Source organism: Fundulus heteroclitus, chromosome 2 (assembly GCF_011125445.2).
Source record: "Fundulus heteroclitus isolate FHET01 chromosome 2, MU-UCD_Fhet_4.1, whole genome shotgun sequence".
NCBI lineage: Eukaryota > Metazoa > Chordata > Actinopteri > Cyprinodontiformes > Fundulidae > Fundulus > Fundulus heteroclitus.
Genome location: NC_046362.1, coordinates 26,750,082 through 26,772,238, shown reverse-complemented (window position 1 = coordinate 26,772,238; position 22,157 = coordinate 26,750,082). Strand labels below are relative to the sequence as shown.

The window sequence follows — 22,157 nt, the reverse complement described above, 5'->3', positions numbered from 1 at the left end:
CACAACAGCTTGCATTACTTTTTGTTTATTTTTATGTTTTTGCAGTTTCAGTCTAACACCTTTTTTTCAGTCTGGATCAGACTAGCTTAGGGTGACCAGATGTCCCGTTTTGTGCGTTTTTCCACTGTTGTCCCGCTGTCCCACAAAATGAAACAATGTCCCACTTTTGACTGGGTCAGATTCAGAAAATTAAAAAAAAAAAAAAAAAAAAAAATATTCCAAATGTGCTTTTCTGAAACAAAGAACGCAGAGCTGCTGTCATCGTCAATGAGAGCTGCGTCGGCTGTCAATGATGCAGCAGCGTCCCGTCTCAAACTACGTCAAAGAAAATAAACTACAGCTACAACATAGACTGGAGAATGTTTTCTGACTGGATGAGGCCAGAGAAAAGTGATTCTCAGGGGGCTTTTTGTGATGTTTGCACAGACGGGAGCGCGATGTGAAGCAACACTGTAGAAGCGAGCCGCATAGGAAACTCCCGTCGATCTATGGACTCATTTTTACTCCAACCCAAAAACACCTGCTGCCAGATAGATGAGCATAAATATTTTTCCTTTATGCAAAAATTTAAATAATATTTTTCTAATACACTTTAAAAAATGTTAATCTTTAAAATCTAGTTATGTTGTTTTTTTCTGATAAATTTAGAACAATTTTAGGAAACTTTTACAAAGTTTAACATCCTAGCCATCCCTCGATTGTCTATACCCGCTTTTCCGTGCAGGTGTTACGTTGTGGCGTATCTGATGGCGAAACGCGGCTCGACGTTACCCAGGCTCATGTGTGGTGGCTCCTCCAGCGGTTCATGGGCGAGAGGCGGGGACGCGGGTAAAATCCTGGACAGGTCGCCAGTCACATGGCTAAAATTTAACAGTTTCATTAAATTTCAAAAATGTTAAATTATGCCTTTTAGAAACTCATGAGTTGTGATAATTCATTGTTGTGCAATAACAGGCAAACTGATTATTGTAATGTGCGATCTGTATTAAATTAAAGCGTATGATGTCATCATAGTGTTGGTTATGTGTCCCGCATTGTCCGTCACAAGCATCCTATTGTCCCAAATTTGGTTATTTGAGATCTGGTCACCCTAGAGTAGCTGGGGAAGTCCAGAACCATGTAACTCCTGACACTGGAACTGGGCCTGACCGCACCAGAATCTGCTGCTGCTATTAAATCTGTTCTTGGGCTGGAAATCAAGCCGGAGCCTTTGATCCCCCGATTGATCTCTAGACTCTACAGTTCTGTGTCTCCGCATGCTATATTGTTGCTGATTTTACAACGGAAGTTCAAGCTTACAGCAAACAAAGTTGCTACAAAATCTGATTGTGAAATATAATCTGAAACAGATCTTTACCCTTGCTGAGGAGGTCATGGGATTTTGTAGATCTGAAGATGACATATGACTGTGTCCCCCCGGAGGGATGTTGTGTGTGTGTGTGTGTGTGTGTGTGGGGGGGGGGGGGGGGGGGGGTTGGATGCAGCTGGAGCTTAATTGTGGCAAATAATGCTTTATGAGATTTCGAGGCCTTGAATAACCAAAGCAAGAATTTTGTCTGTGTTCTCGGCATAAAGTCATGCTGGCTCCCAGAGCGGTCTGGATTTACCTTTTTGGCTACACTGCAAAAAGGGAACTAAAAGCAAATAAAATATTCTTGAAATTAATGTATTTGTCCTTGATTTGAGCAGGCGAGTTTAAATGATCTGCCAATGGGATAGGATTTTAGCACTTAAATTGGAATAACTCATCTCCATCATCTTATTTCAAGTGAATTATAATTAATTATCCTATTTTAGGGGTAAAAATATTAATTCCATTTGCAGATTATCATATTTACCTGCTCAAATCAAGGACAAATACATTAATTTCAAGAAAATTGTACTTACTTTTAGTTCCCTTTTTGCGGTGTAGACTCCACCTCAGAGGTAAAGTAAGGAGCTCCACCATCAGAAGGAGCACAGAATAGAAAATATCCAGGATGCCTCCTGAGCACCTTTCTTTGGGAGAATTTCCAGACTAATCCTACTGGTTGGAGAGCTCAGGGCAAACCAAGACCCCCATGGAGGAATTACACGCATGTCCCATCTGGCTTGGGAACGTCTTCGAAGACTCATACTGACCCGGAAAATGTCGCTGGGCTGAGGGAGTTCTGGGCTTCCCCTCAGATAAGTGGAAGACAATGGATGGATGGACATATATGAAGAACAATAATAACACTTTTCATAATAATGCAGCCTGCTCAGCCGTTGCCTTGCACCACCACCCACCCCCACTATCGCCTACCTAAAACAGCAGCGTAATGTTTATGCCAAACATTTCTGCATGGGAAAATATCAGTACCAGCAGACATTTTTGGCTTCTTCTGAAAAATTGAAATTGGATCTGAACCTAAAACAAAACACCACCGAAGATGCATATACCCAGCGCACCTGATCTCCTTGTATTGCATCCATAAGTTTACAGCTCTGTCACGCATCCTTCTACGTACACCTCATGCCCGTGACCGGCACAGACAGCTGGCACCTTCATGTTTAATCCGGCGTGATAAAACTGGTTTGCTTCCATAATAAAGAGGGCTAACTGTGTGCAGAAAGAATGGAATAGAGATATAAAGACATAAAGCAGAAGAAATACACTGGATTTAGTTGATTAATTAAATCGGCTTTAGATTTGTGTACACATTAGGAGTAGGTGCTTGTTCGCCAAGAGGATGTCAAGATGCGTCACGCACTAATGAGCGTACAGTGAAAAGCGCAGCTCCAACTAAAAACAAAAGGCAGCCCGAGAAGTGCTTAGTCATTCCAGTTAAGATATCCCCAAGCTGCATGATGAGAAGGATGCAAACCGTGGCGCTCGTAACTTACTGTATTTTATAATTGAATAGCTAAAAAAGAAATTGCATGCAAGATAAAATCTTAATCTCACTTTAGAACAGAGGTGTCGCTAAAGCAAACAACAATCCGGCGTATGACCTCATCACAGCAAACACGCTGCATATCTGGTTCTGCAGGAACAGATGCAGCATGTTTGAATTGCACAGGGGGAAAATGTGAATGAAACTTTTCAGAAAAATTCCCAGTGTTTGCCCTCTGGGTGATCTGTGAAAAAAAAAAAAAAAAAATCCACATTGAGTCACGAGCAAAAAGTTCTCACTTCTGCTGTTACGGTGATGCTGAATGACACACAGGCTGATGTGGTTTCCTTCATCTTGAAACTCTGTACTGTGGTTACAGGAAAGGTTTGTGAGCAGAACAATGCGATTATGATGTCTGGTGTTTTCCATTGACCTGTTTAAATAGTAGTTAAAAAAGTAGTCCTTTCCGTTTCCTTTTGGTAATTCTCGATTCTCCAAATTACCCTTGGACTTCCCATCATGTGTCACGGCTGCCTGCCTTCCCATTTGGGAGGAGGATAAACACAACATTCGGTGTGTGTCATCGGTGGAAACGTCGGTAATCTTCCTCTTTGTGTAAATGCATTAACAGACCACAAATTATTTCTCAGTGCTTAGCACAGCACTTAGCCAACCAAGCCGCCAGGAATGTTGCAGACGAGATTACGACTGAACGACACCCTCCTGGAGACATATCTTTGTGTAATAACAAGTGTCTCACTATGGGGATATCTAATTGTTGTCATAAAAAGGTTTCCACTCAGAAGCTCTGTAAATTCAGAAGAAAAGTGAAAACTTTATTATCCATCCATCCATCGTTTTCCGTTTATCCAAAATCGGGTTGGTAACTCACTGCAAAAACGGATCAAAATAAGAAAAATTAGTGTATTTGTCCTTGATTTAAGCAGGTAAATAGAATTATCTGCCAATGGAATGAGTATTTTAACCCCTAAAATAAGATAATTAGACATCCTGCACTTGAAATAAGATGATGGAGAAGAGTTGTTCCTATTTAAGTGCAAAAATCTTATTCCATTGGCAAATCATCTTATTTACCCGCTCAAATCAAGGACCAATACACTCATTTTAAGAACATTTTACTTATTTTTAGTTCAGTTTTTGCAATCCAGGTCCAATCCAGGTCCCTCTCCCCAGCTAGACTCTTTAGCTCATTCTGTAGTATCTAAAGGGGTTCCCAGGCCAGAAAAGATGTCTCTCACTGTGTCTCCAATTACTTCTGATTTGATAACCTTCAAAGGAGGGGCCCAGGAAGCACCCTGCTCAGATGGCCGGATAACCTACGCTGACTATAGCTGATAGAGAGGAGCAGAGGCTCTACTCCTTATTCAAAAGAAACCTTTTTTTCCTTTTGAATGACCTTTGAGGGAACTCCTCAGACACTCTTAGTCACTATCAGTCAAACAGAAAGATCAGAAACAGTTTCATTATGAGTAAATCTGGGTGAATCTTCACATTTTCTTTCCATTTACTGACCCAGCTTTATTCCGGCTTGCACATGAGCAGCATTCAATATAAGCACAAAAAAAAAAAAAAGAATCCATGAATATTTTGTTTGTAAATAGGATTACGAAAATTATCATCTGAATTAATTAATTTTAAAATCATTTTACCAATTCCTTTTGGGATGGTTTGGCCAGGAGGTTAAAACGCCTGTTTTTTTTTTTTTTTGCATCAACAACAAAAATGCTAAATAAGAGGAACATTTTCAAGCTATCATGCCTCAACATTTGTTTCTGTTTTTTCATGGTTCATTGCTGGGAAAATGTACTCATTTGTCCCTATAGTTAGGTAAATGAATTAGCCTCCCACTTGCATACTTGGGAGTTGCAGGAGTAGTGAAAACCTCTGGCCTGTGTGTGAGGCCGCCTGGCCGGCTGCCCCGTCACAGCAGTGGAGATTATCAAGGCTTAAGCCAAGGAACCAGCCGCCTGGCCTCCAGCCTGTTGCAGCAAACCAGAGGAAGCCCCAACCTGCAAAGCCTGTGGCATCCCTCTGTCACTCACTATAGAGGTCTTCATCAATGTTACCTATAGTCTCCAGATGCCTCTGACCTACATTAACCGGGGGATTTATCCAAGAGGGTATGTAGAGATATGATCTGACAGGTAGAAGAAAATGGGACGACATTTTAATAGCTGCTGCATTGGTCAAACATATTCACTCAGTTTCGTTAACTTAAGAATCAAGAGCTTGTATGAAGGAGGACGAGCGCAGCGCCTCGGGGGGGGGGAAGCAGCCTATTAGTTCTCAATGGGATGTGAGGCGAGAGGCGGCCGGGCAGGAGGCGGAGGCTGCAGCCCATCCTTGAATACCCTCAATGCCGCTCTCCCGCTTCCTGCATTCACTTCCTAAACAAAAGAGCCACAATGGTGTCCTTTGCTGTCTTGGCTGGCCGAGGCGGCTCCTGGCGATGCTTAGAGACGTGTGAGGGTAAGCGAGGGTTGTGTACGTGTGTGTGTGCGCGTTTGTGTGCGAGGGGTTAGCCGGCTCCGACGCCACACAGCTAGCCTGCACGTGCCCAACCTGTGGCCTGCCACTGGACGGACAAAGAGATGATGTCATGCTTAGCCTATAACAAAAGAGTCTGCGTCTGTCAGTCCCGCCCTTGTCACCCGGCTAGTTCCAGCCTTATCCAGCTTTAGCATTAATCACAAGCCTTATCCTCTTTACTGAAGGGGCGGGTGGGGGGGGTGGGGGGGGGATAATAACAAACCAACCACGGGGCGACTCTGGACAGGGAGAGGAAATAAGCTGTGAAGGAATGGGTCAGCGTTGGGAGGCCGCCGCAGACTACAGCTGAAAGGGAGAGACAGAGCTGTCATGCGACTGAAAGTGAGAGAAAGCAGGAAGCATGGCTCGGTGGGGTGCCACAGCGTGACATCTGCCGAGCACACGGCCTCACACAGAGATGGACCCAACAGACTCGACGTAGAAGCACACTCAAGCTGCAAGCTGGCAGCAGAGAAATGAAACTCAAACTCTGACTGAATTCAAAACACGTCTGACGTCACACCTCTGCAGCTGCAGAGACCGTTTTAACTCCTCCGGGTCTTTCCGTCTGACTCGCTTTGCTGTCGCTTTTCCTGTCTAGAAAATGCATCTCTGCAAGCCAAAATATTACAATTATCAGAGAAGAATGTGTTGGTGGGAATGATACAAACCCTCTGAGCTCCAGCATTCCTAATTGAGGAGGACACGAGCTGCTGCAGAAGCTCAGTTAAGCAAGGGATTCTGGGTGAAATGATTGACAACCCCGATGCAAATATTATTTTTGGCCATGTGAACAAAAAGCAGTTATCAATTTCTCTTCATTTGTATATTTTGACGTCACTGAGACATTATAAAAGACCTGTGATATGTTGCGTAAGCTCATCATAGGCATGGCTATTTTTATCAATTTGGGGCTTTGAGAGGCATACTGGAATCGTACTTTTTATTTTTTTTTATTTTTTTTTTTTAGGGTGGAGTGATTATGCAACAGACAACTTAAAAAAATAAAATAACCAGGGGCACAAATTCAAATTTATGGTGAAATTGTTCCTGTTTAAATGATAAAAAACAGGCATCCATATTTTAGGAAGAACAAACACTATTTTTGACACCATCATCAAGGTCCTGGCATTATTCTGTTTAAATAATTGGCCGACTAACTAATTTAAAAAGTGTTGTTTCTCTGGCATGGACCTGGACATTCATACATGTTCAATGGGGTTGATGTTGGGGCAGTTGCAGACATTCATAAAAACACGCTTTATTCCAAAACCCGATCTGACCATCTATCAAAACAACAATCATAGATGTTTAGCTATTTGCATAATCCTTCATAGACAGTTAAGATCATTTTATAGACGTGTAAAAATCTGTTTTTAATTTGATATTTGTCTTTTGAACGATATATTATGTTAGTCATGCAGAAAACATCATAATAATCTAATTTATTAATACAAATGAATCGTTTAAAAGTCCTTTTCACGTTTCACAACAACGACCTTTTTTTTAACCGCTTTCAATTTATTCAGGAACAATTCAGGGACCAACAACATGCAATTAATTTATTAACTGAAGATGCTGAAATAGCAAAGTCTTTATCCCTGTCCCATATGAATATACTTTAACAACAACATGGACAATAAGGCTTTAAATGATAAAAAAAAAACTGTTTCCATTTCCAAACTGTCAAGCATGGTGGTGGTAGCATCACAACGAGGGCCTGTGTCTCTGCATCTGCCTCCAGATATTTAAATTTAACTCAAATCAACAGCTGGATGGTTGAGAACTGGCACTGAAATAGATAAAGCAGGGCAACATTAAACTTCTGGAACAGCCTTGGCCTCAGCTCTGTGAATATTTTAAGTCCTACGCCTGAAAGCCAGGGTTGTGCCAGGAAACAAACCAATTAAAATGACCTCCTCCATTTCTGATAAAAAAAGAGTGGTACAGCCAGAACCATGCCAGAGAAACGTGTCCCTGTCCAGATTCTCCGAAGCTTCATAAAGGACACGTTACAAATATTGGTTGCCATGTAAAGGCCGGTTCACACGGCATGATTTTTAGCCCGGTTTTCGCCCCGATCTCCCCCTTGGTGGGGATTATCGCCGTGTCCCTTAATATCCTGCCGTGTGTGGTGTGTTAAGAACAATCGGGTTCACTCAGTGGAACGTCGGGACCGCTCTGACCTCAAATCAGGGATATTCAACATGTTGGATTGTCTTGCCCCGATATCCTACCATGTGTGGTGTCCTCTGAAGACAAACAAGCAGGCAGCCTGTTAAATGTGCCGTGTAGCCAATCAGAAAGAGCGGTGAGGGATTCCCCCCACACACTGTGCGACTAAACCTGTTTTTTTCCAGGATTTCTTATCGTTACGTGTGGCGTCTCTCAGGTTTTTAAAATCGGCCGACTATTTTAAAATCCTGCCTTGTGAGCCAGCCTTAAGTATAGATTAGAGTTTATTAATTTTGATAAGAGAAAATCCCCGAGAAATATATGAGAAATTCAAAAGTGTGCACTCAGAGAACTTGGTTTTAAAAATAAATGAAGTTGTTGGATGCAAAATAACCCTGCCCTGAAGAAAAGATGAGTAAGAATGCTTCAAAATTAAAATAATATTCATGTCCATGACGAGCATTTGTCAACTTCAAACCTACACTGAAAGAATGCATAATTTAGCTATTTGCATAATCCTTCACAGACAGTTGAGATCATTTTATAGATGTGTGAAAATCTGTTTTTAATTTGATATTTGTCTTTTGAACGATAAATTATGTTAGTCATGTAGAAAACTTCATAATAATATAATTTATTAATAAAAATTAATTGGTTAAAAGTCCCTTTCACGTTTAATATGCAGGTGGGGAGGCAAAAACGATTCATATATCCACTAATACCGTCTGATTATTTGACTTTTGGTCAGCTAGGTGTGTTTTTAGGCACTTGACTGTTGGGACTGAGAATCAGACACAAATCCAGGACACGCATAGAAGGTATACGTATCATGTCATAATTACGCTTTACACAACCGAACGCAAGTAATTCGGATTTGCTCCTGGCAACACAAGTGCAAAGCGAGAAAATCATTCTGTGCCACACCTACTAACACAATTTACATCACCTGTTTAAACGGCTGGGCGTGACGAGCTTCATACGCTAAAAATAACACAAGGAACCAGGAAGAGCGCTTTTTAAATTTGCCTTCAGTACTCTGTCCTGTTTAGGGAGTCGTGTAAGATTGCAGTGAGATGCATGCAAACCCAAACTACACCAAGAGACCAAACAAGCTTTGCACCCCTCCCTGCCGATGTTTCCCCTCTCAAACATCCTTCAGTTTCACACGGAGACTGAAAATACAAGCGCAGGCGTGCCACAGGTGGACAGGCCTATGGGGGGGGGGGGGGGGGGGGGGGAGGCTGTCATATTCAAACGAAGAAGTCATGGAAAACGAGAGGATTCGATTTCAGGGCCACTGATAAGCAACAAACCTACAGTAAGCCTGCCTGCCAAATATAGCCCCCCCGCCCCCATTGATGTGATGCAGGCTTGCAGAGAGGAGCCTGGTCCAGAACCCTGCTATAATCCAAAAACACCTGCAGAGCTGCTTTTCAGTCAGTGAGTCTGATTTAAGAAATTGTTGCAGATGTAGTAAAATAATTAAAATATCAATTTAGTGACAAGCACATCTTAAATGAGACTGCAATTCATTTCCCCCCGGGGATAAATAAAGTATTTTTGAAGTTGAATTGAATTTAAACATCACCAACGGTACATTTCTCTCTGCATGTCCTCGACTATATTTGAACTTCGGCTTTTCCAACTCTATTTATGTCTTAGAGCAGGTTGTTGCAGCATAACAACCCCCAGCAAAATCTAGTATTTTAGGACAATAAACTGTCAAAAAGTTAGCGTTTGCATATTATAGAACTCCATAGAAGTTATCAGACACAAAGGGATTGCTTTGAAATAACATAAAAAAAAAAGATGCATCCCCAAAGATTATAACTGGACATATTTTTTCTTTAAACCGCTCCCTATTGGTTATTGGCAGGTCTAACACAGAAAAACTTCATGTTGATTTTTTTTTCTAGTCACATAGTTTCTGAATGTTTGAAAACTACAACCTTTATCTAAGAATGTGCTGCCTATTTGTTTGTTTTTCATGACTTATAGTCTTTGAAGAAAAAACAAAAATCATTCCTACAGACAAGTCAGACATCAAAGAAAACCAAAAAGTTGGTATCTGCCTCGAAAAGCCCGATTGGTACATCTCTAAATTCAATCAAATCCTACTTGTTTAAATATGAGACAAACATTTTAGAGGCGTTGAAATTTGATGAACTTCGTCTACATTTCTGAGCCATTAACAGCCTTTAAGGAAGCAAGAAAAAGAAAATATATCGCCTTGTAGTGAAAAAAAAACAGCACAAGGATATCGGCACCACTGTGCAGCTCCTATATATCGCTACCAGCAGGTCGCGGGGGAAACATCATCTCTGTATCTATCCACCAGCATCTTTAAATCTCAGCAGTCTCGCCCTCATCTGCAAGCTTGAACTTGCCACAGATTTAGTCCGCTCCTTTGCCAACAAGCTTGCTTAATCTGTGGCATCAGCTGTCGCGCAGCTCGAACTCACCTTCACTTTGCCGTTGGGCTGCAGCAGCTCGGTGACGGACACCTTGTCCTGCTGCAGTCGCCTCTTCACCAGCTTGGAGTAGCAGACGTTGACCGCGCCTTGCACGTGCGACGCGTTGTACTCGGAGAAGGTCCTGCTGTCGATCACCAGCAGGCGGCCCGTCCCTCTCTGGATGAGGCTCGCCAGGCGCTTGATGTCCATGGCGCTGCGCTTGTTGGGACCTTTCTCCCCAGCCATGATGCGAGGAAGGGCTGCGCGACTGTGAGGGGTGGGATCGGAGAGAGAGAGAGGGTGGGACCCTGAGGGGGGAAAGATGAAGGAAAAGATGTGGGGTGGCGTCAGTGGAGGGGGGCTACCACCGGAGCGAGCGCCGAGAGATCCATGGTGCCTGCGAAAGAGAAGATAAAGTCAAAAAATACAATAAACATCAGCTGAAAATGTTTATTCTGGTGCAATTATTGATGCAAAGTCACAGTTAAAAGAGGCTACACTGCAAAAACAGAACTTAAAATAAGAAAATGCTCTTAAAATTAGTGTATTTGTCCTTGATTTGAGCAGGTAATTAAGATGATTTGCCAATGGAATAAGATTTTTGCACTTAAAATAGGAACAATTCATCTCCATCATCTTATTTCAAGTGTAGGATGTCTAATTATCTTATTTTAGGGGTAAAAATACTCATTCCATTGGCAGATGATCTTATTCACCCGCTCAAAGCAAGGACAAATAAACTAACTTTAAGAACATTTTACTTATTTTTAGATCAATTTTTCCAGTGTAATGACATGGTAATCATAAAAAACTGCAAGTTAGTCCTCATTTTGAACCTCTGTCCAGCTGAGACACTGAATAAAAATCAGTCAACAGCTCCAAAGTGACAATGATGTCTCTTTAACTCATACGTTCCCATACCCAGGTGTAAATCATGATGTATTTTTATATCTTTTGTATCATCTTTTATTAGCACGCTCTGAGCCTCTCACTTATAAAAATAACCACAATGCTAAACATGAGCGTAAGTTATTTAAAGACTTAAAAGTCAACAGGATCACTTTTCAGTGCCGGGATTTGAAGGAGCATCACACTTCAAAAAAAAAAAAAAAAAGAAAAAAGAAAGAAAAAAAAAAAGCCACAAGCTTAATTTAGACTTTCAAAAGAATGAAACACAGGTGTGTGTTTGTGCGCGAGTGTGAGTTTGGTGGCTGTTGATCCCAGTTCTCCCCTGCAGCAGCTCGTGAAACAGGAAACTGAGAGAGGGAGATAAATAAAGCCGGGGGAATTCAGAGAGCAGGTCTGGACACAGGCAAACGACCTGTGTGACATCCTCTGATAGTGTGAGTGTGTGTCTGAGAAACGTTCATAAACTTGATGAACTGCCTCCTCCTATCCATCATGCCCAATCACTCCTCTTCGCCGCCACACTGACACATTTAACACGAGACGTGCGACCGTTCGTGTGATTAACAGCGTGTTCACACTAGCCTACGCCGATGGCTCTAATAAAAACTAAAGTTCGATTTGTTTAGGTTAATCAAGGGGACAGAAAAACACCCCCGCGCTTGGGATCCGTTTCACCGGTCAACCAAGGTGTGGCGCGACAAGTGAGAGGGTCAGCAATTGAAGGGTGCCGCGTTCTTTTATTTATCTTACGCGCACGTGGTGTGATGAAAAATTAATGAGCTCAGTATAATTTACCCCAAAGCCTGAATGGAGCTCTAAAAAGGGAAAGCGCCAGAGACAGAGTCGTAGAAAACAGATGAGGAAAAGGTAGAATAACAATCGCACACTCTTCATTATTTACCTGAAGACTTGCACTGGAAAAAAAACGAACACAAAAAAAAAAAAAAACAAGACTTGATGTGATCCGTTTAACGATAAAAGGAGCAAGAAATGGGAAGCAAGACAAGCAAAAAAAAAAAAAAAAAAAAAGAGGGCACTGATTATGCCTTACATTGCAAAAAGGGAAGTCAAAGTATGTAAAATCCTCTTGAAATTAGAGTATTTTTCATTGATTTAAGCTGGTAATTCAGATTATTTGCCAATGGAATAAGATTTTTGCGCTTAGAATAAGAACAATTCATCTCCATCATCTTATTCCAAGTGCAGGATGTCTAATTATCTTATTTTAGGGGTAGAAATTCTCATTCCATTGGCAAATGGTCTTATTTAGCTGCTGAAATCAAGGAAATATATACTAATTTTAAGAACATTTTACTTACTTTTAGTTCCCTTTTTGCAGTGTTCTAACTGGGTAGGACATACGTATGGAGACGTTTAACGTGAACACACGAGAGAGGAGGAAGGAAAGGATGCCAGTGATTGGAAAATAACTCTTCAGAGTAGCAACTCAAGCATTTCAGATTGAAGGTCGACATTTTTATAAATGTATTTGCAAAAACAAAACACTGGCACACTGGGCTACAACACAAATGGAGAATTGGAGTCAAGATAAAATAAGTGGGAGATCTATTAAAATGAAGTCATTCAAATCCCAACCTGCTGATAGGTTCGAGTACAACGCTTGGCAAAACGATTCATAACCCTCGAAGGTTTTTCCTATTTTCTCACCATGGATCTATGAAGAAAAGACTACTTCCCCAGGGAAAAAGACCGAGAGGACTGCCGACAGGGGGCAGATAAACCTACAAAACTCAATTGGTTGTATTTTACTGGGATTTACTGGGGCCGACACTCCGTAGAGAGGGCAAAAAACATGGATTTTATATTTTCTGACAAAACAATCTGAATAGCATAGTGTGTAATTTTATTCCCTGTCATTTATTGTCCAAAAATAAATAAATGAAATAAAATCTGCCCAAACAATCACATTCAGGAGTGACCTGATTAGAAAACATTAGTGAATAAACAGCATTGTGAAGAGCAAGGAATACGGCAGAGAAGGTCAGAGGTAAGGCTGTTTACAAAAGGGCTATAAATAGGTCACAATAACCCTATAAAACAATACCTAAAGCTTTCACAGAGTACTTCTCGAACTGCCATCTAAAAGCAGAAATTGTATGCCTGAACTGTAATCCTACCAGGGCATGGCTGTCTGTCCACCTTCCGCCGCCATGTTGGACAGGGAGAGCATAAATCAGTGAAGCAGCCAAGATGCCAATGGCGGCTCTAGATGAGTTGCTGGGATCCACAGATCAGGTGAGGAAAATCCGCTTAACGGACAATTATAAACCGTAGACACCGTCAGTCTGGGCTTTAACGAAGAATGGCCAGAACAAAGCCAGTGTCAAAAGAAAGCTAACAAAGCTCCATAAGGAGTTTTCACACCAAACACGTAGAAAAACATCTTCTGCTCACATGAGACCAAAATGGATCTTTTTAGTCTACATATAAAATACTATTTGCAGTAGAAAGCTGGCACTGCACATCCCCAAAGACACACGGTAACCACGCTTAAAGCACAGCTGTGGCAGTGTCATGCTGGGGATGTTGAATGGAGGAGATGAAGCAACCTTGGGATCCTCTTACAACCTGTGAGAAAATGGCCCAAAGCTTCCAGCTAGAGCTGCAGTGTGGCTCAGTGGTGTAGATCAAAGCATGTTAATGTGTCAGGATGGCCCAATAAAAGCCAGACATAGATCCAAATAAACTGTTTGGGCAAGATTTGACAACCAATGAACATAGATTGTCTCCATCCAATCTTACTGAGCTTGAGCTTTTTAGCAAAAAGTAAATGGGCAAACGAATTCAGCTTGTCTGTACATGCTCAGTACCCCCAAAAGGGTAGCTGAAAGTTGCATCTAAGGAGAGCTGAATACAAATACACCATACCTTTAGGATTTTGCCAGATAAAAAAAATAAAAATAAAAAACATGCATCATTTGGCTTCCGCCTCACAATAATACATATTAAACTTTGTGTCGGTCTATCCAATGAAACCCCACTAAAATACACCAAAGTTTGCGGTTTTAAATGTGAAGAAATATGGAAAAAGTTCAACGGATATGAAAACCTTTTGCAAGGCGCTGCAACGTCTCACAGATTTGCCGCGGGCTACGTTCGTGTTCTCTGATGTAACAAGTGATGTCGCAGCGCCGTTCGTTTTACGACAGAGGCAACAAAACTGTAATTATCCGTCATTATAAGGTCCATGTCTCCTATAGTCTGAGCCCCAAGGATGAACAGGCATGCAGAGGTGTTGCGGCTGCCTGGCAACATTGCCTGAACCTAAAGGAAACGGACAAGACAAGACGATGGGTGGACAGTTACACCGCAAAACTGTGTGTCGGTTATATATTCAAATATATAATAATACACTGAAATAGGTCCGTCTATATTAGCACAAAGTTAAAGAAGCAGAATTCAGAACAATTGCTGAATCAACATAAATATTTGGCAATGCACTACAACAGAGTTCTTTATGGTCACAGCTAACGATGTGCATTCAAGCGTCCAATCGGCGGACCGCCTTGCTGCAATGCCGACATCGAGCAGACGCAGACCCTGCACCTTACAGCCGTCACCTGTTATATTCATACCTTCTACCGGCAGGAAAGACCTTCAGCCGAGCGGCTAACGGCACAGCTCCCAGGGGTGGGAATCCTTTTCCCTGTTTTTCACTCGCCCTGCTGCTGAGGACAGCATCTGACTCTGCATATGTCTAATGGCGACTGCTCTCCCTCCCACCCACCCCGACTCTTGTCCATTTATTTTCCTCTCCTTCCTTCTCTATCACTCTTTCTTCTCCTTGTGCAGTGAACAGCGGAGGGGAGGGGGGAGCCATGTGCAGGATTTTTATTTATTTTTTATTTTTTTATTTATGGGTTGTGGTAGTGAGAGACCGAAGCTCGGCATCTTTCTTGACAATCGTCCCGCGTGCCGAGTGAAGAAGAAGAAAAGGGGAAGAGACGGCTTGAGGGATACGGAAAGGAAGAGGACGGCGATCCTCAAGCGTGCTGACTCAACCAAACAACGCGTCTCTTTGAGCTCAGTTGTGTTTCTGCCTCTTTTTTTGTTTTGTTTTAGCCTCTAAAATAAAGAGATGTTAGAGAGAGAACACATTTAATGGTTTCACAACACTGCAGCGTGGCGCTCACGCTGAGGCTCTTGGCTGGATAGACGAAAACAAGAGGAGGAGGAGATAAAGCAGGTAGATTCTGTCGTTCACATAGAAACAGCCGGACTGGGGCGATGGGGGGGGGGGGGGGGGGACAGGCAGAGAGATGCTGATCAGCTGATCCTGGTGCTGATGTTGGGGTAAGGATACGACATTGGAAGAAAAAGTGTAAAAGAACAGAACAGAAAATCAAACAATTACAAAATGTCTGAACATTGAATCAAATTCCCATCTTCCTCAGTTCTCTCTCTTTTACATGCCATTGCCATGATTTCAGCCCCCGCTGCGTCTCCTGGGCACCATCATTTGTGTGAGGCGTGGTCAGCTACTGCAGTGAGGCTTCATGGTAGGAATCTTAAACGCTGTAAAGTATAATACGGTTTCTTCATCTACTGAATCAGTCATGATTATACGTTCTTTACACAACCGAATCAAACGCCTAAACTGCCTCACCAGCATGCAGTCAAGCTCTAAGAGAGCTCTACGAATGAGCTAATACTTGAGTCAGGTGTGTTGAAGCAGAGACACACCTAGGAGTTGCAGGACGCCGGCCCTCGAAGGATTGCAGCTTTAAGTCCAGTGGCCTAAGGGGGAAAATATCAAAAGAACGAGACCGGGTCCCGAGACTGAGCCCTGTGGTGCTCCACGTGACAGGCTCAGGGAGGCGGACGTCATCTGGTCTGCAAAAATCACTGAATATTCTGCCACTCCAGTCAACGAGATCTACTATTCTACTATTTTTAGCTGCGTCACTTCTGAGTCGAATAAATGGATCGTCCTGTGCACTTTGATTTAAGTGTCTTGGAGCAGGGGTGCATCTAAAAGATACAGTATGGTAGCTGTCAAAGGACAGCTGGATTTAAATGAATGGAGTGTGGGGACCCCACACACACACACACACACACACACCATTTTTTTTCGTCCAAACCTGAAAAACGATACAAGCTAATTTCATGCTTTTCCAGACTTTTTCCGAGACTGCGAAGAACCCCATGCACAAAGCGCTTTTAAGTTTGTTTGAGACTGTCAAACAAATGTTGTCATATGTTGTCATGTTATGGCAACAGTTGAAAGGCATCGCCAACATAGTGCCTGTTTTCGGTTAACATCGTCCTCTCTGTAGCCAAAATACTCCCACACAACCGACAGTGGCGTTCTTTGTGCGATTTTTGTTTTTATTCTGCACGTTCATCGATCATTCTTGAGTGCAGAAACAGAGGCTGCATGTCACTCATGACGGCTTTGTTGAAATAAAGCTGGTTTTAATCCGAATACCCTTTGCTCTGGCTACGTTAAGCTAGGTGAGTTTTGTTTTCATGGAAAATAATGGAAAATAGTTATTTTGCATATTATTTTGTCATATCTTGCAGAGTCAATCCATATTTCAGATATTTAACACAACAACTGTGCAAAATCAACAGAAACAATCCAAATCTGTGTAGGTCAGAGCGTGGTGTGGTAAATTCAGGCATGACTGCAGCTGTTACTTGTCTAAGGAAAGAACAATGAGGAAAGAGAAAAGCTTCCCCTACTTTTTTGCTTCTTGTAAAGGTTAAATAAAATGATCATATCACTTTACTGCAGCACTCTTAACCGCCAGCAAAACAAAAACTGATAACAGAAATATATTTGTTTTTTTTAAACCTATGAAAAGAAAGTTGGATGAGGAAGTAAGTTGATCTCCCTTTGGCTGACGCAGGAACATCCAGGTGGCCTGTTAAACAAAACCATGACTCGAGCATGTCGGACTGGCTCAATAAAGTCATATCAGACACGACGAGGAGAGGCAAACACAAAAGGAGCCACTGGAGGCCAAGCAGCGGTGATGTAATAGCACCCAGGTCATTCATTAACTCCCGGTATAACGTCATCTGTGTCCGCAGCCTTGGTTTGGCTGATAAAAAAAAAAACCGCACTCGTAGAGTTACACAATGACAGCCCTGACCTGTTTGTTTAGACTGCAAACAATGACATCATGAGAGCATCTCATGGCCTCCAGGCTCTGTCATGGAGTAAAATCTGTGTTAACAAGCTGTTTCTCTTTTCAGAGAATGTAGGCCTATCATTTACACTTTGAAAGGAGTAACCAGAACGACGCACCGTGCTCCTATTCAGCCCACTAACACCGACCTGGCGGCTTCTGTGTTCACGCCGACGCACACAAACATTTCTAACATGCTGCAACTTTACATTTTAGATTTAAACAGTTTAAACATAGCGCATTGTAAGTTTATTACAATGCGCTATGCTTGGAAGAATATTAGGTGTTCCTCCACGGTTATCAGAAAAGGTTATTTGTGTTTACTGCTGTTTTTTTTTTTTTTTAGAAGTGATAATAAAATAATGAATTTCCTAAAATATTCACATTACTTTAAAACTTCCAACCATTTTTAGCCTTGCTGAAAAAAGAAAACCTTCACAAATCCAAACTTAAGTAAATACATTTAAAATACTTAATTTTATCATATTCTTAGATTAGTTTCTGTACATAAAATATTTTATCGTAACACCTGACAAAGTAGATTACAAAAATGATAAAACAACCAATTAAAATGGTACTAAATATGAAAATACTTTAAAACATTCTGTGTCATTTTATCCTGACGTTAATCTGGTGATTAATACTTTTCCTGGTTAGAAAAGAGGAAATAAACCTTCACAAGTCCAGATTCGGAAGCTAAAAGATTTGATATAATTATATAAATGAACAAAAAATTCTAATTGTAGCTTTCTGTATATAAAACCTAGATCACTAGGTCAATCTCAATGTCAATTCATTGATAAATTGTTTTCTTAGTCACGAGAATAGAAAACTACTTACAATACTAACAAAAGTGTGTAAATATGTAAATAAAACTGTTAAGAAATCTTTAAAATGTTTCTTACTTTTCTGTGGATAAAATATTTTTTATATATTAATAAATCTAATAATAAATGACTTTAAAAGTATTGTCAAAAAGTGGACAAAAAGAAAAAAACAGTTAAACGTCCATATATATTAACTTCCTAAGATGTTGGTAATTTAAAATAATAATAATAATAATAATAATAATAATAATAATAATAATAATAATAATAATAATAAGTCACCTCAACAATCTCTGATGTTATATCTATATTTGTGGAGTAATGTATTTATGCAGCTTGATGCAACAAATGTAAATAACTTTTTTTGGGGGGGGGGGGGGGGGGGAAGCTGAGCCTCTCTGGTCACTCTTGGGAGCCACCAGTGGTGAATGCTTGCTGGTGCTCCAGTAATCATGTAATTTAGAAAAATCAATTCCTGGCTGGTCCTGCTGGAGGAGACCATCGCCATTATGATGTAAACAACTAATCCAGATATAAAGCCCTCTGGTGTCCTCTGATCAATACTCTCCCAGTGAGGCAGCAGGAAATAGCAGGGTCATATAACAAACCAGGACGCCCCCCCCCCAAACATGACAACTATTACGACATGAATACTGATACAAACGATCCTCAGCTAAAGACCAGACACTACGTACACACACCGTGTCATCAGATGAACACAAATGTGGAAAAAAAAGAGCTCTACAGAAACATGTTTCTCCAGTCTAGATAAGGTAAACAATAGAGGGTTGGGGCGCACAAAGACACTGGCTGTGCGGCAGCGTTGATAACAGTGATGGAGGGTGAGCGGTCATAGCGCTCTATAATACACCGACGTGTACTACCGGGAGTAAATATTGCAGGAAAGCTACGGAAATGGATTAAATTATTATTGTAGACAAAAATGCGCGGCCACCAGTGGGTTTAATAAAGGTGTTGTGTGCCAAAGGGAAACCTGCGTTGTTGTGCTGACGCGGAGATATGTCCGCACGCGAAAATTCCCACCGCTCCATTCATGACAAGAAACAGCCCGCATAATTCAAAATTAATAACAACAATAACATAAAAAAAAGAATTAAGTACGTACCTGACGACGAGTAAAGAGGTAAACTACAGAGTGTTTACCGCGGGACAACAATCGATAACCTGGACGGGTTTAATCCCCCATAATAAGACGTGCGCGCACATGACGGACGGGACTGGTGGGGGTCGCGCGCGCTCCGCGGACTCGTTTCGGCGGCGGAGAGAGCCGAAGCGGCCGCTGCTAGCGCCAACGTCATAAAACCAAGCCCCTAATCCTCAAACACACACACGCAGCCGACACTCACCTCGACCTCCACGCGTTCTCTGAGTGTTATTCAACCGGCCTCCATGTGTGTGGGGACGGCAGCGGCGTGTTCGTGGGTGTCTAACCTGGCGTGGCAGTTACAGTGCAGCTCAGCTGACAGGCAGACGAGGCTGACAGCGAAACGGGGACCTAAAGCCCAGATGCCCGACGGAGCCTCAAACGTCTCCCCGGCTTTAACAGACGGTCGCGGGTTTAAAGACGCTCAGCTAGGCTAGCTACAGGCTAAGGTGGTTAATGTGTGCGTGTACGTTAAGAGGAAGGACGGGGGGGTTCAGGTACAGGAGGTGCACTTTAGCACTTTCATGAACTGAACCGATGAGGTCATGGTTCACGAGGGAGAGGAGTGGAAAAAACAGTAAAAGCATTAGTTGACGTCATCTCCAGCCAATCAGCGCCAGCGGTTTAGGGGCTAAAGTGACGTCAGCTTTCTGCCTCACGGATTAAAGGGACGATTCACTTTTTTTTCTGGTCTTATTTAAAGCAGTGCTCTCATGGAGTAAAGGTATTGACAGGAATGAAATTACGTTTTATTTACTTTTTTCTTTTTTTTTTACTCAGCAGCATTGATATATAAAAAACCCTCAAATGCAACTGAAATCCAGCATTATAGATTCAAAGCTGGGTTGCAACGTTCTTGTCCAGTGGCGCTTCTTGCATGTATGGCTTCCTGGGTGAGCTCCGCTCCAGAGGGCAACTAAAACACACCAAAAAGTACCACAATTCAAAACAGCCATAAGTTGTAATAAAAATATTGGGGTATTTGATCATTTTAATAAACCTAGAAACAGGTATATGACCTTTTTGATTATTTATGTTTTAATAGTCTATTAAACATGTTCATGAAACTGATTCATTCAATTTGTTTAATAATTGTATCTGTTAAGCCTGAAAATGTTAGCCTTTTTTTAATTGGTCTCATACAATATTCTAATCTTAAATGCTGTATTTTTATTAGCTAGAAGTGGAAAAAACATAAAATTAACAGAAAAAAGGCTTTAAAACACCATTTATCTGTGTTATTCTGTGTATATATATTGTTTCCCATAGTGAATTGAGTAACTGAAATTAATGAACTTTTCAATAATATTCTTATTTATTGAATATCTCTGTATATTTAAAAATTATTAATTTATTGGATCGTATTTGTTGCATATTTAGCTCTCAGTGGCCTGTTCTTTCAAAAAACATACATTTTGTTAAGTAATTCTTATTAGAAAAAAAGGTGAATGAATTTAACTTATAATAAATGCTGTATTTTTTGGACTATAAATTGGACTTTATTTCATAGTTTGGCCGATCCTGCAACTTATAGTCGTTTTGACCAACATGAACCAAGAAGTATACATTACCCTCTATGGCCACACGAGGGCACTCTAGGCTTGTGAAAACTATATGCTGCTCTTGTACCACATAAAAATTTATTGAAACATTAACTTATAGACAACAAAGACTGAACACATGTTTGCATTTTGTTTTTGCTGTTTCAGTATGTGTTCACGCAGCGGAGTGTTGCGTGGTACAACTTGAAGGGCCCAGACCGCAACAGAACCCTGTTATTGGGCTATCCACGAAGCTAATAACAGCTAGCGCTAGCTTACTGGTTGGTTGTCTGGGCGGTTTACAACTTTGTGGATGCACGTGAGCTTTATGTTGCTGTGAAACACCCACGTTGTACTGTTAGCTTAACACGTAGTACTGTTACGCTCACGGTCTAATTTCAGCATAATTTTTACAACTTTCAGCTTAATGGGCCAGTACGCTAATATGCGCTGGCAAGAACTTTCCCGGTTGAAGTTGCTGGCTTGTTGTACTAATTCACCTCATTCAACCTCCAGGTACCGGCTGGATAATACGAAACATGTATTATCCAGCCGGTTGTGGAATTGAATAAGTTGCCTTAGCAGATGAAATGTCAGTTTTTAGTCTTGGGTTGTGTGAAATAAATTTCTAAATAAGTGCGTATAGTCCAGTGTTATTTATAGTCCGGTGCGACTTATATGTTTTTTCCCTCTATGATGCATTTTTTGACTGATGCGACTTACATTCCGGAGCGATTTATAGTCTGAAAAAGTATAGTAATCTAGACTGATGGATTGATAGCTGAATAAACTGATTTCAGAAACCTAAGCCTAATCTATCCTAAAATTAAGAAAGGTCTTTATTACTGAGATACTGTATGTCACACATCAAACATTCTAATATAAAATGAGCTTAATCTGGAGGGTGGCTGGACTTTTAGAGATGGGGTGAGGATTTCTGTTATCTCAACGGAGCTCAAAGCAGAGCCGCTGCTTTTCCACATCGAAGAGTCTTTTGAGGTGTTTGGACATCTAGTCTGGATCCCCCCTTGGCACCTGCCTTTGGAGGTTGTCTGGGCACGTACCACTCGCAGGAGACCCGGGAGGAAGACCCAGAAATGGATGGACTATATATCCCGTCTGGCCTGGGAACACCTTGGTATCCCCACAATGTGAAGGAGGAAAGATGGTTGGATTTCCTTCCTGGACCTGTTGCCCCCCATGACCTGATCTGAGATAAACAGAATTCAATTGATGGACAGATGGATAGAAAGCAGATGGATGGATAAATATGACAAACTGTATTTTGCAGAGTAAAATGTTAGATAATAGTAGACAGGTTAGACCAGTCTACTATTGTACTTTTCAAACCTATCCCAGCCTAGGGTGGTCCTAATGCTACAAAAAGCATTTAAAACACTCTTATTTTATCTGCAAATAAAATATTGATCTAATAAATCTCAATTTGTGATTTAAAGAATCTATGTGGTATACATCAATATTTTCTTACACTGTGCACACCATGAAGGGAAAGCCCTTTCTGGCACA

The 22,157-nt window shown here is 41.4% G+C and overlaps 1 protein-coding gene across 3 annotated transcripts in view; it reads right to left on the bottom strand.

Moving 5' to 3' along the window:
• The window catches only part of dusp8a (dual specificity phosphatase 8a), a 52,859-nt gene extending 33,371 nt beyond the window's left edge, over positions 1 to 19,488 (bottom strand). The window contains exons 1-2 of one of the 3 annotated variants that reach the window (XM_036151683.1): positions 19,292 to 19,488; positions 10,043 to 10,430 (exon numbers count right to left, since the gene is read on the bottom strand). In XM_036151683.1, the coding sequence (XP_036007576.1) occupies positions 10,043 to 10,279 (237 nt within the window). In that variant the 5' untranslated portion in view covers positions 10,280 to 10,430; positions 19,292 to 19,488. Of the gene's footprint in view, positions 1 to 10,042; positions 10,431 to 14,538; positions 14,624 to 19,050; positions 19,187 to 19,291 lie in introns of those variants that run through there. The other 2 variants (XM_036151678.1, XM_036151686.1) reach the window with 2 other exon arrangements.
• Positions 19,489 to 22,157: the final 2,669 nt, after the last annotated feature.